Source organism: Octopus sinensis, linkage group LG1, assembly GCF_006345805.1.
Source record: "Octopus sinensis linkage group LG1, ASM634580v1, whole genome shotgun sequence".
NCBI classification, from domain to species: domain Eukaryota; kingdom Metazoa; phylum Mollusca; class Cephalopoda; order Octopoda; family Octopodidae; genus Octopus; species Octopus sinensis.
In genome coordinates, this window is record NC_042997.1 from 176,696,558 (window position 1) to 176,716,771 (window position 20,214).

Here is a 20,214-nt window from a genome sequence, read left to right on the forward strand (position 1 = left end):
ATACAAGGGGGTGCTGAAAAGTTCCTGGCTTTAAGGGTATCGCAAAAGGCCTGGTTGGAGGCCCAACCATCCCAGTTCTTTTCCAGGGCTTAGAAAAACTGAAGGACCACTGCAATAAGTGTGTGAATCTGAGAAGAGAATATGTTGAATAAAATCATAATTAATTGATCCTCTTGTATTTTCTTTTACCCAAAGACAAGAACTCATCAGCACCCTGTCACACACACACATGCGTGTACACACACATGCGTGCACATACACACATACGTGCACACACACACATGCATGCACACACACACACATGCGTGTGCACACACACACACATGCGTGCACACACCCACATGCATGCACACACACACATGCATGCACACGCACACACACACAGAATATATATATATATATATATATATATATATATACATACATACATACAGATGAAACTTCAAAAAAACCTAATAAAAAAAGGGCCTAATATATTCCTTCCCTGAAAGGCCAGTGGTTGTGATTAGTATACAACTGATAATAGTATATGCCTTGTGTTCTCTGTTTATTGCTTTAGGGATTAAAACTTTTTCCCAGAATTTTCAGACTCCTTCATCAATGTTGGTGTCTTAGAAAATGATAAAGTTTCTCTCAGTTTTAGAAGTTCACTACTAGTTTGTAAAGGTGGTAAACTAGTTAGTTTTGACTGCTTTGGTCTTGGGCTAAGAATGTTGGATGGTTCCCAGTTTTCAACAGAAGTATTATTTACATCAGTAGCTGCTGACTCAGTTGGTATGGGATTAATTTTGGCTTCAAAATTGGCACTGTTTTCTTTAGTTAGTGGGTTCGATGTTGAAAAGTCATTTTCCATATCACTGGAATTGGAATTCTCCCGAGCTGGGTTTTCATTATTTTGGACGACAAAATTGAGTTGATTGGCAGTTACCAAAATCTAACAAAAGATGAAAAGATCATAAAAAATTTTAATTTATTTTACAACCATATACACATATAATATATATATATATATATATATATATGTATGTATGTATGTATGCATGTAGGTGTGTGTGTGTATATATATCATCATCATCATCATCGTTTAGCATCCGTTTTCCATGCTAGCATGGGTTGGACGGTTCTACTGGGGTCTGTGAAGCCAGAAGGCTTCATCAGGCCCAGTCAAATCTGGCAGTGTTTCTACGGCTGGATGCCCTTCCTAATGCCAACCACTCCGTATATATATATATATATATATATGTATGTATGTGTATGCGTGTGTATATATATATAGGGAGAGTTTCCAAAAAAACAAAAGACGAAGACAGGTGGTGTAGACAACAAACAGATGTATTTGTATAACACTCGGGAGGTGAAAAAGTCTTTAACATTTCGAGCCTACGCTCTTCCACAGAAAGAAACAAGGAGAGAAAATAAAGAATGTGTAGTGGCTAGTGATCTATCATGGCGATGTACCTTGCAACAGAAATGTTAAGACTGATCATGCTGGTGGTGTAAAGCACTTCTGGTGGTGCCACATAAAAGAACCTGTGTGGTGGTGCCATGTAAACTTGCCTGTGTAGTGTCACATAAAAGTGCCTGTGTGGTTCCACATAAAAGTGTCCATGTGGCACGATGTAAAAGCACCCAGCACACTCTGTAAAGTAGTTGGCATTAGGAAGGCATCCAGCCATAGAAACCATGCCAAATCAGACTGGAGTCTGGTGCAGCTCCCCAGCTTGCCAGGTCTGGTCAATCCATCCAACCCATGCCAGCACCAACGACATTAAATGATGATGATGAGGATATATATATATATATATATATATATATATGAGAGAGGACAAAGGAAGGAATAAGTGATTATCTTATGGACTTCAGGAGCTTACAGCTGTAATTTAATTCTTTCCCAAATAAACTGAACTTCATATTCAAGGCTCTGATAAAGCTATAAGGTGTTACTCAGGCACTCAACCATAAGTCCACTGCATCTTATAGCAGAAACAGCAGTAAGCCAATGAAGTTCATAAGATGATCATTTATTCCTTCGTTATCTCTCTTTTTTTATTACCACTCTATACTCAGCGAACACTTCTTTCTGAAATATACATATATTGAGTTCTACATCAGGTTATTGGTTTCGCAATACCTAAGTGAAATATATATCATCATCATCATCATCATCGTTTAACGTCCGTTCTCCATGCTAGCATGGGTTGGACGGTTCGACCAGGGATCTGGGAAGCCAGAAGGCTGCACCAGGCTCCAGTCTTATCTGGCAATGTTGGGGGAAAATAAGTTCAAAAGAGAACAATTCAAACTTTTGAGAGGTCCAACAAGAGAGAAAGAATGATTTCTAATAAAGATTCATCATATTCATAAAAAAACAGCCAGGGCAAGTAATAAGAATATGAAAATAGTAGTTGAAAAATATCGTTATAGGTATAAAAGTACTATAAACAATTATAGAAAAAAGGAAGAGAAAAAGATGTTGAATTAGATTTAATACAAAATGGGATTCAATACATATGCACATTTCAAAGGACAATACAAATATGTAAGAAAAAATTATAACCATAGTAATTATAATTAAATTTATGGATTGTCATTTTCATCAGTGAAAGGAATTTTTGTAAGGACATCAAAAATAGTTTAATAAAATAAAGTAAATTTAATTTAATAAGGGAGAATACAAATGAGCTTACAGGAAAAAAAATCGGATATTTACAAGCAAGTTATAAAAAGGGAGAAAATAACAGTAATAATGATAGTAAGAGAGACGAAAGAGAAAAAAAGGACAGACATATCAATGTGTATGCACGTCTATATGTGTGGTAAACTATAACATAAAAATAAGAATAAAAAACTAACGGATATGTTTAAAAAATGGTAACAGGTGGACTAATAGAAGAAAAAAAAACATAAAGAGTTATACATATACATGTTAAAATTGAAAAACCAAAAAATATATATATTTTACACAAGGCTAAAAAGTGATAAGCAAACTATGTTTGAAAAAAGTTACCATAATTTTATGTAATTTTGGTAGATACATCTGTTAAAATGAGATGTCAGTGTTAATTTATATTTTTGCATAATTTAGAGGACAATATATTCACCACACCCTGCATATATATATATATATATATACACACACACATACATGTTTGTATATATATATATATATATGTATATGTGTATGTATATGTGTAGATGTATATATATATATTCTTTTATTCTTTTCCTTGTTCCAGTCATTTGACTGTAGCCATACTGGAGCACCACCTTTAGGTGAACAAACCAACTCCAGGACTTAGTCTTTGTAAGCCTAGTACTTATTCTATTGGTGTCTTTTGTTGAACTACTAAGTTATCGGGACATAAACACACCAGCATCGGTTGTCAAACAATGATGGGGGACAAACACAGACACAAACACATAGAAATCTCTCTCTCTCTTTCTCTTTCTATATATATATATATATATATATATATATACACACACATATGATGGGCCTCTTTCAGTTTCTGTCTACAAAATCCACTCATAAGGCTTTGCTTGGCCTGAGGCTATAGTAGAAGACACATGCCCAAGGTGCCACACAGTGGGACTAAACCCAGAACCCTGAGGTTGGGAAGCAAGCTTTTTACCACACAGCCGCTCCTATATATATATATATATATATATATTAATAATAAAAGGGTAAAATTCATCAATCAAATGAATGAATTAATTAATCAATCAATTAATTAATAATTTCACCAAGTAGATTAGTACATTAAAATAACCTTTTTAGGTAAAATTATACAAATATTTTATAATTATAAACATAATTATAATTAGGGGTTCAGCTAATTGCTTCACCACATACCGAATTTAGAAATAGGAGTTAAAAGTAGTAGAAAAGGAATTTTAACTCCTATTTCTAAATTCGGTATGTAGTGAAGCAATTAGCTGAAGCCTAATTATAATTATATATATATGTGTGTGTGTGTATCATCAATATTATACTGTTGAGTCTGGTTTTTGTTTACCTCTTGATCAATAACTCCACCTGCTGATGAATAAGAATCCTTTTTCTGTTCAAAAAGTACAAATTGTTTGGCAGCTTCTTGCTGTATTCCTTGTTTGTATAAAAAGATGGCATAATTCAAGCAAATGGTGAGTTCATCTCTGGAAGAGGAAAAAAGAGGAAAGGAATATAAATTTTTGTTGAATGTAATAATTATAGACATGCATCCTTAGGCTTACACATACATGTATGCACACTCTTATGCACATGTGTATACATATACTCATTAATGCACAAACAAATGCTCTAACTGATACATACATATATACATGTCTGTGCCAATGACATGTAAAAGACACCCAGTATACACTGCGGAGTGGCCTGTGCTAGGAAGGACATCCAGCAGCAGAGTATATATACTCTTTTACTCTTTTACTGGTTTCAGTCATTTGACTGTGGCCATGCTGGAGCACCGCCTTTAGTCAAGCAAATCGACCCCAGGACTTATTCTTTGTAAGCCTAGTACTTATTCTATCGGTCTCTTTTGCCGAACCGCTAAGTTACGGGGATGTAAACACACCAGCATATATGTATATTAAGCAAAAGGAGGCAGTCAGAATTTTGGATAATTCCTTATTAGCGCTTTCCTTCATTTAACCAAACTCTTCAAAATAAAAGCAAGATAATAAAACAGAAAGTTTCTTTGTCTTTTATATGAATCGAAGAGCAGATGATGTTTTATTTTGTTTAGAAGAGGAGAAATTTTGTTTTTGGAGAAGGGGAGAAAAAAAAAAAAAAAAACAAACAAAATTTCTCCTTCTAAGCAAAACAAAACAACACCCACTCTTTAATTCACATAAAAAGTGAAGTAACTTTCTGTTTTATTATCTTGATTTTATTTTGAAAAGTTTGGTTAAATGAACGAAAGTGTTAATAAAGAATTATCCGAAATTCTGAATGCCTCCTTTTTCAAAATATACAATATCTGTACATTACTTCAAACAGTCTATACACACACACACACACACACACACACATTTTCTCACCTGACTAAGCCATAATCTCACCTCTTAATATGTTTTAAACATGAGCAGTGTGATGTTGGTTGTAAACACTATAATAAATTCATAGCTGAAAGATACTAGGGCTATTTTGCTGCAGACTGGAGCCTGGCAGCTCTCTGGCTTACCAATTCCAGTCAAATCATCTAACCCATGTCAGCAAGGAAAATGGATGCTAAATGGTGATGATGATGATGATGATGATGTCAGACAAGTAGGCAGTGGGAACAAAATTATTTTTGAGGCTTCCAGCTTAATTAACTGGTAAGATAAACGATAGGAAATTTTCTGCCTCTTCACACCTGCACTTGGGGAGCAAGGGAGGGGACTTCCTCCTTGCTCCCCATCTGATTGTAGATTCAACACAACAATAGCATAATCTTTCACTACAGTCACCATGTGCCATTTCATTTGTGTGTACCTTCCTGTACATGTATGCTGGTGTGAAAATGTGTGTGTTATGAATATCTATATGTGTATTTGTATTTATGCATGAGCTTGCATCTGTTTCTTAAGTGCATGTGTGTCAGCTTTATCAGCAGATGTGTTTTCTTACACTATTAATTTGATAATTCAATTTCATGGGTGATCTAGTGACACAGTATCTCAAATTATACCTAAAATATTCATTGAAAGGTCAATAGAAATGTGAGATAATGAATTTAAACATGAGTTATAAGCTTTGTACCCAATGCCCAAAATTTGAAAGCATAACCCCCTCCAATCCTCACAGAAAATGCTGCAATATAAATATCCAAACTTTTATTTTGATTTTATCAGATTCACACCTGCTGGTTGGATGAATTAATGAATAAATTACAATATCTGGTGTGCTACAATTGCCTACATTTAAGACAAGAACCATTTTAAGGCAAATAGAAGATAAGAGAAGGCATGATAGAATGGTTAAAAAGTTTGTTTTACAACCACATGGCTTTAGGTTCTGTTTCTTATTTCTTTATTGCCCACAAGGGGCTAAACATAGAGGAGACAAACAAGGACAGACAAAGAGATTAAGTCAATTACATCGACCCCAGTGCATAACTGGTACTTAATTTATCGACCCTGAAAGGATGAAAGGCAAAGACGACCTCGGCGGAATTTTAACTCAGAACGTAACGGCAGACGAAAAACCGCTAAGCATTTTGCCTGGCATGCTAACGTTTCTGCCGGCTCGCCTGCTATGCAGGACCTTCAGCAAGGTAAGAGTCTTCTTTGTTTAGCGCATCCTTTTGGGCGATGCCTAAAATATGCTATATGGTTAATTCGTTAGCAATGAATAGCTACAATGACACAGAGAGTTCACGATGACTTCAACAAAAGATTTATTGTAACACAGTGAAAATGTACACATACAAATGGAAGTTCAATTCAAACGAATTCATACAAGTGGAAACTCAATCCAAGCAATTGTGTACATTTTAAGAACAGTTAATGGTCAAGTTGTAAACAGTAACCCTAAGAACAATTGAATACCAGTTGCAATTCACTTAAGAATTTGTTGAGTGCATGTTGCCAGACTTCAGGTCCACATGACAAACTAACACTAGAATAAGTCAAAGGAAAGGGTCAAACTCCAGTGTTTGACCTGAGCCAAAAAAAAAAAAAATAGCGCAATAAGTGTAAAACATTTAGTGAACGAATATGAAAAAAAAAATGCATGCTGGTGAATGGAGGGCGGGGAAGAGGACTCGGAAAAGTCACACGATCCGAAAAATCCACGATAACAGAGTCCTCTCCCCCACTCCCCATTCGCTAATATGCATTTTTTCATATTCATTTACTACATGTTGTTTTACACCTGTTGCACTTGAACCTCTCACTGCTTGACAACAGGTATTAGTTTGTCTTTTATCTTTTACCTGTTTTAGTCACTAGACTGTGGCCATGCTGGGGCACTGCCTTGAATCTTTAGTCAAAGGAATTGAACCCCCCCCCCAGTACTTCTTTTTTAAAACCCAGTACTTATTCTATTGGTCTCCTCTGCCAAACCACTAAGTTACAGGGATGCAAACACACCAACACTGCTTGCCAAGTAGTGGTGGTGAGACAAACACATACACAAAAACACACACACACACACACATACACAATGGGTTTCTTTCAGTTTCTGTTTACCAAATCCACTCAAAAGGCTTTGGTTGGCCTGAGGCAATAGTTGAAGACACTTGCCCAAGGTGCTATGCAGTGGGACTGAACCCGGAACCATGTGGTTGGGAAGCAAGCTGCTTACCACACAGTCATGCTGTGACTTAGTGGTCCAACAAAAGTAACCAATAGAATAAGTACCAAACTTGAAAATAGAATAAGTACCGGCCTTGAAAGTCCTGGGGTCGATTTGTTTGGTTAAAACCCTTCAAGGTAGTGCCAAGCATAGCCACAGTCCAATGACTGAAATAAGTGTAAGATAAAATATTGATTTCGAATTTTGGCACAAGGCCTGCAATTTCGAGGGAGGGGTAAGTTGATTACATCAACCTCAGTGCTCAACTGGTACTTATTTTATTGACCTCAAAAGATTGAAAGGCAAAGTTGACCTTGTGGAATTTTAACTCAGGACGTAAAGACAGACGAAATGCTGCTAAGCATTTTGACCAGTGTGCTAATGGTTCTGCTAGCTCGCTGCCTTAAGTAAAAGATTAAATAATAAAAGGATGTTTTGTAGTTTTCATCTTCTGCTTGTAACTAACAAACCACTAAAAAAACAAAACAAAAACAACAAAAATAACAAAAAATGTTTGTAGCATTAAAAGAAGTTTAAAAAAAAAACCTAAAGCAAAATACAAAGTTAACAAAAAGCATCATGAAATAACTGATGTTTCAAACATCAGGAGTCAAGATACCCAAAAGGCTGTAGAATTGCAAAGTAGAAAACCTAATAAAATCAAAGCAGCATGGGGGAAAATGGACATAAAAAGCTAAAGTAAAATAAAGTAAAAATGATAATAATAGACAACAACAACAACAACAACAACAATAACAAGCAGCATCATTGACACTGCCACCACAACCACAGATAATTAACTTAGCTATGATTGGTGGTGGGGGGGATGCGCAGTGTTTTGTGGTGTGTAGTAATTTCTTTACATCGAATTTTCAGTGTGACAAAATCAGAAGGGAATCAGATTCTGACTTAATCTGTAAAGGGTTGTTTGGGTATATACTCTCTTTACTCTTTTACTTGTTTCAGTCATTTGACTGCGGCCATGCTGGAGCACCGCCTTTTAGTCTAGCAAATCGACCCCAGAACTTATTCTTTGTAAGCCTAGTACTTATTCTATCGGTCCCTTTTTGCTGAACCGCTAAGTTGCGGGGACGTAAACACACCAGCATCGGTTGTCAAGCGATGTTGGGGGGGGGGGACAAACACAGACACACAAACATACACACACATAAACATATATATATATATATATATACATATATGTTTATTGAAATGGATAAATGAATTATCTTGTTACGGATTATTCAAATTATAACCGATACCTGGGTAGCAAAAATCACAACAGAAAAATCACGGTTGAGGTTACGACCTCCATTTCTTCCCTCACTAAATATATATACATATATATATATGATGGGTTTCTTTCAGTTTCTGTCTACCAAATCCACTCACAAGGATTTGGTTGGCCCGAGGCTATAGTAGAAGTGCCATGCAGTGGGACTGAACCCAGAACCATGTGGTTCATAAGCAAGCTACTTATCACACATCCACTCCTACGCCTAGTAGTATAAATATACCCAAGAGTTTATATATGTATATATAAATCCAAAAATCAGAATAAGAACATAACGGATGACAATAAAAACATACGGAGAAATAGACGATATGAAAACGGACAGGAAAAACCAGGACGGAACATTCATGACAAATCAAATGTTAGTTACGATTCTGAACTCATAAAAATATATACAATAATGAAGTTACTTACGGATCAAGCATAATGGCATGTTGATATGCTTTCTGTGCATTGTCAGCGTCATCAAGATATGTTAAACAAACTAGCAAGAGAAGAAGCAGTGAGTTACGATGTGTCTTTTCAATTAATTAAGAACATTATGTATAAACGGTTTGCAAATATCAATGCTTGAGGAGACCTATTGAGTCAAGTACATCAACATCAAAAATCAATGGAAATTTTATTTGTGATAGCTGTACCAGTGGCACGTAAAAAGTACCATCCGAACGGGGCCAATGCCAGTGCCGCCTTGACTGGCTTCCATGCCGGTGGCACATAAAAGGCACCAACCGATCGTGGCCATTGCCAGCCTCGCCGCTCACCTGTACCGGTGGCATGTAAAAAGCACCCACTACACTCACGGAGTGGTTGGCGTTAGGAAAGCCATCCAGCTGTAGAAACACTGCCAGATCAGACTGGAGCCTGGTGCAGCCTTCTGGCTTCCCAGACCCCGGTCGAACTGTCCAACCCAAGCTAGCATGGAAAACGGATGTTAAACGATGATGATGATGATGAATGGTATTGATTGGTTGATTAATTGTTTCTATATTTTAAAGTGGAATAATTTGGGCTGTTTATTTTTTTCATCACTTGAATGATAATTAATATCGGTTTCAAATTTTGGCACAAGGCCAGCAATTTTAGGGGGAGGGGTAGATGTTTACATTGATCCCAGTACTTGACTGGTATTTTATTTTATCAACCTCTAAAAGGATGAAAAGCAAAATTGCCCTTGGAACCATTTGAGCTGGGAACATAAAGAGCTAGAAGAAATGCTGCTAATGAATCTGTCATCTCACCACCTTCACTCTCTGAATAATAATAATAATATTGGTTTCAAATTTTGGGTACAAGGCCAGCAATTTTGGGGGATGGGGGTAAGTCAATTACATCAACCTCAGTGTTTGACTGGAGTCATTCTTATCAACCATGAAAGGAAGAAAGGCAAAGTCGACCTTGGAATTTGAACTCAGAACATAATATAATGAATGAAAAGCCACAAAACATTTTGTCAGGCATGCTAACAATTCTGCCAGCTCACCACCTTAATAATAATAATAATAATGATAATGATGATGATGATGATGATGATGACAATAATAATAATAATAATAATAATAATAATATTGGCTTCAAATTTTTGCACAAAGTCTTCAATTCCAGAGGAGAGGGTAAGTCAACTACATTGACCCCTAATGCTCAACTGATATATATTTTTATTAACTCCAGAAAGATGAAAGACAAAAGTCATCCTTGATGGAACTTTTCGTCTGTCTTTATGTTCTGAGTTCAAATTCCACCGCGGTCGACTTTATCTTCCATCCTTTCGGAGTCGATTGAAAAAGTAGCAGTAGAACATTGGAGTCAAAGCAGTCGACAAGTCCCCTTCCCTGAAATTTCAGGCCTTGTGCCTACTGAAGAATTATGCGACAAACAAAATGCCATTAAAGCATTTTGTCTGGTATGCTAAGGGTTCTGCCAGCCTGCTACCTTTGAATAATGGCATTACTCTTTTACTTGTTTCAGTCATTTGACTGTGGCCATGCTGGAGCACTGCCTTTAGTCAAGCAAATCAACCTCAGGACTTATTCTTTGGAAGCCTAGTATTTATTCTATCGGTCTCTTTTGCCGAACTGTGAAGTTACGGGGATGTAAACACACCACCATCGGTTGTCAAGCGAGGTTGGGGGGGGGGGGACAAACACAGACACACAAACATATACACACACACATACATACATATATATACATATATACAACAGGCTTCTTTCAGTTTCCGTCTACCAAATCCACTCACAAGGCTTTGATCAGCAGCGAGGCTATAGTAGAAGACACTTGCCCCTGGTGCCATGTAGTGGGAATGAACGCGGAACCATGTGGTTGGTAAGCAAGCTACTTACCACACAGCCACTCCTGTGCCATTGGTAAGCAAGCTACTTACCAACCACATGGTTCCGGGTTCATTCCCACTACATGGCACCAGGGGCAAGTGTCTTCTACTATAGCCTCGCTGCTGATCAAAGCCTTGTGAGTGGATTTGGTAGACGGAAACTGAAAGAAGCCTGTTGTATATATGTATATATATGTATGTGTGTGTGTATATGTTTGTGTGTCTGTGTTTGTCGCCCCCCCAACCTCGCTTGACAACCGATGGTGGTGTGTTTACATCCCCGTAACTTCACAGTTCGGCAAAAGAGACCGATAGAATAAATACTAGGCTTCCAAAGAATAAGTCCTGGGGTCGATTTGCTCGACTAAAGGCAGTGCTCCAGCATGGCCACAGTCAAATGACTGAAACAAGTAAAAGAGTAATGCCATTATTACTTACCCAGCAAGTAAGATCTGAAATATTCATGAAATAAACCTTCTGCCTATTATCAGGAATTGTGCATATCTCTGATGCAATCTATCAACATACTTTCCTTTAAAATAGACTGATTTAATTTTTGTTGCCAAGGGTGGTATTGTTAGGATATGAATTGCTGGGCCTCCATCCAGGTAGTAATGTTATTAAGCTGTAACCAACATTAATGACTTAATGTTTTAGCGATATTGTAATCAATTACAATAGCCAAACCAAATAAGAAGTTTCTCTGCATAAATGTTTCCACCATGGCACTGGGCATAAAAGTTTTGGGCCAGGGGTTAGTTGATTGAATCAACCTTGAAAATATGAAAGGCAAAGTTGAATTCAGCAGGATTTGAACTCAGTATGTAAAATACTACTACAAGGAATTTGATCAACTTTATTGTACTGACCTGGAAAGTCCATCATTGTTTAACGTCCGTTTTCCGTGCTAGCACAGGTTGGACGGTTCGACCGGGGTCTGGGAAGCCAGGAGGGTGCACCAGGCTCCAGTTTGATCTGGCAATGTTTCTACAGCTGGTTGCCCTTCCTAACGCCAACCACTCCATAAGTGTAGTGGGTGCTTTTTACATGCCACCGGCACAAATGCCAGGGGAGGCTGGCAGCGGCCACGATTGGTTGGTGCTTTTTACGTGCCATCGGCACAGAAGCCAGTCAAGGTGGTGCTGGCATCGGCCATGTTCGGATGGTGCATTTTACATGCCACCGGCACAGGTATCACAACTACAATTTAGGTATCACAATTGACTGTGTCAGGGTTTGAACTCAGAATGTGCCAAAATTGGTTTCAAATTTTGGCACAAGGACAGCAAGTTCAGGTGAAAGGCAAAGTTAACCTTGGCAGAATTTGAACTCAGAATATAAAGATGGACGGAATGTCACTAAGCATTTTGTCCAGCATGCTAATGATTCTGCTAGTTTGTTGCCTTAAGGCTTGAATAAATATCAGTTTCAAATTTTGGCACAGAGCCAGAAATGTTTAGGGGTGGGGAAATTCAATCACATTGACCCCAGTGTTCAACTGGTACTTATTTTATTGACCCCAAAAGGATGACAGGCAAAGTCAACCTTGCAGAATTTGAACTCAGAATGTAACAACAAATGAAATACAACTGAGCACACTAAAGATTCTGCCAGCTCACAGCCTTAAGGCTTGAATAAATAATACTACAAGGAATTTTATCAACTTTATAGTACTGACCTGGAAGGTATGAAAGGCAAAGTTGACTTTGGCAGGATTTGAAATTAGACTATAAAAAAACTCTAATCAATACCAGTTCACTATTCTCATAACTGTTTCTACTTCAGGTACAAGTCTAAGAAATTTGAGTGGAGGAGTGGTTATTTGATTACATTAATCCCAGTAATTTTATTTCATTTACCTTGAAAGGACAAAAGACAAAGTTGACCTAGATTAAGCGATATAATTAATTTTAATAACCACATCAAATAAAAAATATCTTCTTATAATGAAAACAATTAAAAGAAAAAATTCATGAAGGTTGTGAAGTTCTCAAGTAGTACAAAAATTATAGTTTCCATATTGAAAGTTGTCAACAGCATAAGAGCACTTAAAAATACATTAACAGAAGATTGTTTTCTTTATTGTACCAAGACTCTTTAAGAAAGAAAAAAACAAATTGGCTGTTGGATCTACAATGGATATTTAATTTAACTAAACTTTTCTTGAAGAGAGCAGACAGTCGGGTATATAAGAATTTTACTTTTTAATGCTTGAATAACTGGGTAGCTATTTATGTTTTATTTTAGGTCAACTTAAAATAAACAAAAACAGTAATAACCCCAAATCTTTGATTATAGGTCAGCTCAATTAGAGTTAATTCAAGGCTGGGCTGCAGTAACAACAGCACAACCCTCCCCCATTTAAGACTGAATTCCTAAGTTGTCACAGGTTAGATGTTGCTGTTGTCGTAGTATAGGACAAGGTCAACCCTAATTAAGCAGACCCATTGAATGTCCAAAAATCCATAGCTATGGATATGCTATACTTTGTAGTGTAAGATGAAGTATGAGGGAGATTTGGCTGTTGTTTCTCACAGACTGTGCAATTATGTACAGGCTGTTTCCTTGCAGTGTGGTTGGCTAGATGTATAGAAGTTTGAAAGGTTGGATAATTTTTCCTAATAACAGTAATTAGAATCTATTTTCTACAGCAGTGTTGCAGGAGATAAATAATGTGGCCACACAAAATATTTAGTAAACTAGTACCGTTTGTGTGGAGGCGCAATGACCCAGTGGTTAGGGCAGTGGACTAGCGGTCGGAAGATCGCGGTTTCGATTCCCAGACCGGGCGTTGTGTGTGTTTATTGAGCAAAAACACCTAAAGCTCCACGAGAGTCCAGCAGGGGGTGGTGGCGACCCCTGTTGTACTCTTTCGCCCCAACCATCTCTCACTCTTTCTTCCTGTTTCTTGAGTAATGCTGCAATGGACTGGCGTCCCGTCCAGCTGGTGGGAACACATACACCACAGAAACCAGGAAACCGGGCCCATGAGCTTGGCTAGGCTTGAAAAGGGCGCATAAATAATAAAAAGTACCATTTGTACATCTAGGAAATGTCTGTATGCACAGAGCCATGAGTTTTTGACAACTACACTCCCTAATTAATCTTTTGCTTGTTTCAGTCATTGGAGAGTGGCCAAGTTGGGGTACCACCTGGAAATGTTTAGCCAAACAAATCAATACTAGCGTTTATCTTTTTTAAAATTTTTATCTCTTTTGCTGAACTGCTAAGTTATGGGAACAGAAACAAACCAACACTGGTTCTCTAGTGAAGGTCATGGTGGGGGACAAACACACAATCACACACACACACACACAGAGTAAGAAATCACTTAGTATAAATGACTATGAAGAAGGAGAAATTAAGATGAAAGGAATGAATTTATTTTGAACTTGAAAGAGCTCAGGTCATAAGAAGGAGGAAAACAATGAGATGGAAGAGAATTTCAAAGATATGGTCAGTTTAAATGCTAAAGGGTAAAATTATGCAAATCGCTTAGACCATAAATGTGTTCTATTATTATGTATAAGTTTAAGTTTCTTGGCTGATGGAGATAAGGTTGGACAAGTGTTGTGCTGATGATGTCTGTTGGGGCAGAAACACATGTCTACAACTGTCCCCTTATTTCAAATTCCTTAGTGATATAGCAACTTTGGAAAATTCTAGATTCTTGAGATTATCTCTCTTTCTCATATGAAACAAGTCTTAACTGCAATTTGGTAATTATGACACATCTTCTAGAAGCAGAGATAATTTTAATAAATCAAGAATTTATGTTGTATGGCATTTGATATATCTGGACTTGACTCTGTTGTTTATATCCATGCCACTGGCCATTCTGAGCTATTTCTCTTGGTGCATTTTGTTTAAGACACATAACTCTGCTTGCTTTATTTAACTAACAACAGTTTGTTCCTTCTTGAGCCATGCCTGGCCCATAAGGGCCGGTTTCCTTGGTGTATATGTTCCCCACTTGGATGGGACGCCGGTCCGTCGCAGGTGAGCTGCAAGGTGCAGGAGGAAAGAGTGAGAGAAAGTTGTGGCGAAAGAGTCAGCAGAAGTTCACCATTACCTTCTGCCAGAGCTGCATGGAGCTTAGGTGTTTCGCTCATAAACACACACATCGCCCGGTCTGAGATTCGAACCCGTGATCCCTCGACCGCGAGTCCACTGCTCTAACCACTAGGCCATGTGCCTCCACAACTAACAGCAGGATCTTGTCTCATTAAGTATTTAATTAGTTAGCAGTAGTAAAGAGTAGTTAGCTGTTGGAACAACTGCGAGAAAAATATCATTATTATCCACCTTAGCCAGATTAAAAATGAATTTTAAACAGTTGCTAAAAGAAGTAATTGTGAAGGAAATGAAGGAAATTCACTTACTAGCTAACATCATAAATGCTTCAGGATCTTTTGGTTTGTACTTCAGCATAGTACTAAGAAAGTGGAATGCAGATGCATATTGTTGCATGTGGAGATGAACTAATCCCAGATTGTACAACACCTTTGTGTCAAATGGAGAAAGATAATTGGCTCTTTTTAAACAGCAAATTGCCTGTAAGGGAACAAAAAGAAAAAATATATGAGGCTATGTATTTGATACTTGGTTGTTAATGGTATAAATTAAACATGTAAAAAGCATCCAGTCCACACTGTAAAGTGGTTGGCATTTGGAAGGGCATCCAGCTGTAAAAATCATGCCAAAATTGATCTGAACTGTGCTGGTGCCATGTAAAGAGCACTCAGTTCACTAGGAAGGGTGTTCAGTCATAAAAACTATGCCAAAACAGACACTGAAGCCTGATGCAGTCTTCTACCTAGGCAGCTCTTCTCAAACTGTCCAACCCATGCCAGCATGAAAAGCGGACATTAAACGATGATGATGATGATGATGATGACGATGACGAATTTCATCTACTGCTTATAAGCTGTTTCATTAAGTATCAATTTTGCATTTTTAACTTCAACCTCAAACAACTTGTGTCTGCTTTTAGTTTAATATTAAGACACAAATGTGGTTGTGTGGTTGAGATACTTACTTCCCAACTATGTGGTCTTGGTTTCAGTCCCACTGTGTGGTACCTCGGGCGAATGTCTTCTATTACAGCCCCAGGTGGACCAAATACCTTATGAGTGGATTTGGTAGATGGAAACTTTAAGAAGCCCACCCTGTGCGTGCATGCACGCATGCATGTGTGTGTGTGTTCATTTTTCATTCTTCCATGAGAAACATGTCTGACCATGGGGAAATATTACCTTGCTTGGAAGTAGGGTTGGCAACAGAAGATCTACCCCAACAAATTCCATTTGACCCATGCAAGTATGGAAAATTGGTTGTTAAATAATGATTCAACTTCATAAGCATATTTCCAGATCATCATAAGCATATTTCCGGATATAATAGTTATAAGAAATACATATTCTTAAAAAGTCAGTTGAAGAAGTGTTGTGGTAATTTTGTTTTTTAATTAGTTTGACTTTTAGTTTAAGTAAGCATTACAGAGGTTATCTATATTTTACCTTCAGCTAAAAAAAAACAACAAATTTTCTACCATCAAACAAATATCAATATTGCAAAGATAAAATAGACTTTTATTTTCTTAAGTGGTTGGGTAAGTGATATGGATGTAAATATTATAATTCTTAATTTTAAAGACAGTGATATGAGGTTGCTTATTGACAAGAAGAATGCACTTAGAATATGTTAAGTGGTTTCAAGTAGTGCAGGAAATATAGTTGGCAGTGGAGGCTTAGGTCTCGTATCAAAGGTTAAATCTATTTCGATTATCATTCACAAGTTTTGTATTACAAGAAGAATTGTCTATAAAACAATATAAAGGAGGACAAAAAAAATATATGTTAAGCAGTTTGCTTTGCAGCTAATGCAAATCTAAGTGTAACATTTGTCACGTGGTTTGCTAATTGCTTGAGTTGAGCTGGTCAATTATGATACACTTTAAACGGGTTGTCATTGTTGAAGTGGACGGTATTATTATTGTAGCTGTAGAGTATGTGTGGAATGTTGTTGCTGGCTCGGTGAATAAAAACTGAAGCAAACTCAAGAACATTTAACTGTGGTATTCATTACTGGACATAATATGTTTGGTGTTGGCTATTTACAATTATCTTTTATTTTTTATTTGTTTCAGCCATTAAGACTGTGGCCATTCTGGGGCACTGCCTTGAAGAATTTCTAGTCAAATGAATTGACCCCAGCACTTATTTCTTTTTTTAAAGTCTGGTACTTATTCTATTGGTCTCTTTTGCTGAACTGTTAAGTTATGAGAATGTAAGCACATGAACACTGGTTGTCAAGTGGTGGTGGGCGAGAAACATAGAAACAAGCACACACACACAATGGGCTTCTTTCAGTTTTCCTCTACCAAATCTACTCACAAGGCTTTGGTCAGCCCAAGGCTATAGTAAAAGACACCTGCCCAAGGTGCTACACAGTGGGACTGAACCCAGAATCATGTGGTTGGAAAGCAAGCTTCTTACCACACAGCCACACCTGAACAATATTAATAATTACCAACTGGGAGGAGAGAAAAATACCCATTCTGTGAATGCAGAAGGCTACCTGTGGAACATAATGTGGTGTATCTGAGTGCTTGGAGTTCATCATTATCCTCATCATTTAATGTCTGTCTTCCATTGACCAATAACTTGTAAATGAAATTTGGCAGATTGGAAATGAGCAGAAAACCATCTCTCTCTCTCACATGTGTGCATGTGCACACACCCACCCACACACATCATGTCCATTTAATTTCATGCTCATATGAGTTGAACTGTGTGTATATATATGCGCATGTTTGTGTGTGTATATGTGTGATGCCTGTGTGTGTGTGTGCATGTGTATCTGTGTTTACATTTATGCACACACTATACTAGAAACTGGTATTCTTGTTTATGTTTTGTGTTGATATCCTGTATATTACATACAGTAATAGAGATCAATAAATTAGTTACTGTAGTGATTGACCCTTAAGGTGCTGCTCCAGAATGTTCACAGTCTAATGATTCAAACTATGAAAAGAATATATGTGTGTGGGCATGCACACACACACACACACACACACAGAGCAATACCCTATGTTAAGGAAGCTCTGGTTATCAAATTTTGCACTTAAAGAAATTGTAAAATATATTCTAAAACAATGAGCCAGGGTGCATTGAAACTATGGGATGCAGCATAGCAGATGTGAACAAGGTAGTGAGCTGGCAGAACCGTTAGCACACCGGGCAAAATGCTTAGTGATATTTCGTCTACCGATATGTTTTGAGTTCAAATTCCGCCAAGGTCGACTTTGCCTTTCATCCTTTCGGGGTCGATTAAATAAATACCAGTTATGCACTGGGGTCGATATAATCGACTTAATCCGTTTGTCTGTCCTTGTTTGTCTCCTCTGTGTTTAGCCCCTTGTGGGTAGTAAAGAAATAGGATGTGAACTATTTCGGTAAATGAACTTATTGAATGAATCAATGCAAGTATCACTGGACTGTGAGTGAATGAACAGACAACGAACTGTCAACAGCCAATATCAACCAGTTCAGTTTGAGAACAACTGCTGTCATGTGTTGTCATGGCATGCACAGATGAGATATTTCAGGTTGTGAGAGATCAGTGTGGCTAAAACTCAAGGCAAATGTTCATGTAGCATTGTTTGATCTGGCATGGAAGAGTTGCATTGGTCTGGGAAAGATGCATTAGTCTGGGCAAGTTGCCCAAGCAGGTGATGGAGATGAAGAAAAGAATAGAAGCCAAAGACAGATAAGGCAGCTTTGAATCCATGACAGAAAGAGATAATAAAATATGAATTTTTGATTCATAAATAAATTAAAAAGAAAAAGTATGGTTACAAAAACTGGATCTTTTTGGTTTGAACGGCAGTTTTTAACATAATTTCTAGGTAACTAAAAAATTTTTAACTTCGTATACTGGTAGAATGTGTTTATAAAACATCTTTTTCTCTTGGCTTTATCGAGAAAATTCTATAGTTTGTAAGATATTTGTTTTTTTTTTTTTCAATTTCTGCAATTTCAACCAATCAGTGACTTTTATTGAGGTAAATAACATTCTGTGCCGTATGAATATGTCCCCTGTTTAAGAAACAGATTGGGTTTATTTACATTTGTGAAGAAAAAAAGATACCCTTCTCCTAACCCTAACCCTAAAACAGATTGAAATGCAATAGATCGATACTAGGGTCATAATTATGGGTGGAAATTTCATATGACACCGCTAGAAAAAACTGCCGTTCAAACCGAAAAGATCCCAAAAACTCTTTTGAAACAGGCTCTGCTGTATCAAACTTTGAAAATAAGCAAGAATAAAATAGCTTATACTTACAGCCACATATTTAGCTTTTCCAAAGAAACACATAGCAATGTTATTCCATAAAATGGCACTTTCAGGCATAGAACAAGCCACAATTCTGTATTTAGTGAGAGCAACATCAAAGTCCCCATGACTTTGCATCATACTTCCAGCTGCTAGAATAGCTTTTATGTGAGTTGGATCAAAGCTCATGGCATTACCAAGGCTTTCACAGGCTTTTTGAAACTCCTTAATCTGGATCAGATACAAAACAAACAAATATATACACAAACAATTATAGGAACTGACATAGTTATCATCATCATCATCATTGTCGTCGTTGTCATCAGCAACAACATCCACTTTTCCACGCTTGCATGGATCAGATGGAATTTGCTGAGACAAATTTTCTACAACCATGTCCTTCCTGTGCTTTCAAGCAAGATAGTATTTCCCCATGGCAGACCAGTTTTCCATGGAAGATTGAAAATAGCAACACTGCTTGTATGACAGGGTGCTCATCTACAACCATCACAAGATGTCAAGACATAAATACACACACACACACACACACACACACACACACACACACACACAAACACACACACATATGATATGCTTCTTTCGGTTTTAATTTATCAAATTCATTCACAAGGCTTTGGTTGGACCTGGGCTATAATAGAATACACTTGTTGAAGGTGTCACACAGTGGGACTGAACCCAAGACCTCATGGTTGGGAAGTAAGCTTCTTAACCACACAGCCACGTCTGCCCTCCTTCTTAGCCAAACAGTGGATCAAAAGTTTACCTTGCTACAACCATGCATTTCTAGATTTGATCCTACTGCATGGTGTCATGACCAAACCTACTGTAATTCTAAGTTGACCAACACCTTGTGAGTGAAATTTCAAAGGTGGAAACTGTGAAACCCCTGCCACATCATCATCATCATTCATTTTTTCCATGTTGGCATGGTCAGGAGCTCTTCCT

The 20,214-nt window shown here is 37.4% G+C and overlaps 1 protein-coding gene across 2 annotated transcripts in view; it reads right to left on the reverse strand.

Annotated features, from left to right (window-relative positions):
* Nucleotides 1–381: 381 nt before the first annotated feature.
* LOC115229894 (Bardet-Biedl syndrome 4 protein-like) overlaps nucleotides 382–20,214 on the reverse strand; it is a 39,173-nt gene continuing 19,340 nt past the window's right edge. Inside the window, exons 9-13 of one of the 2 annotated variants that reach the window (XM_036507148.1) lie at nucleotides 19,258–19,479; nucleotides 15,288–15,459; nucleotides 8,988–9,057; nucleotides 4,017–4,155; nucleotides 382–934 (exon numbers count right to left, since the gene is read on the reverse strand). In XM_036507148.1, the coding sequence (XP_036363041.1) occupies nucleotides 563–934; nucleotides 4,017–4,155; nucleotides 8,988–9,057; nucleotides 15,288–15,459; nucleotides 19,258–19,479 (975 nt within the window). In that variant the 3' untranslated portion in view covers nucleotides 382–562. The remainder of the gene's footprint in view (nucleotides 935–4,016; nucleotides 4,156–8,987; nucleotides 9,058–15,287; nucleotides 15,460–19,257; nucleotides 19,480–20,214) is intronic. The other variant, XM_029800189.2, reaches the window with a different exon arrangement.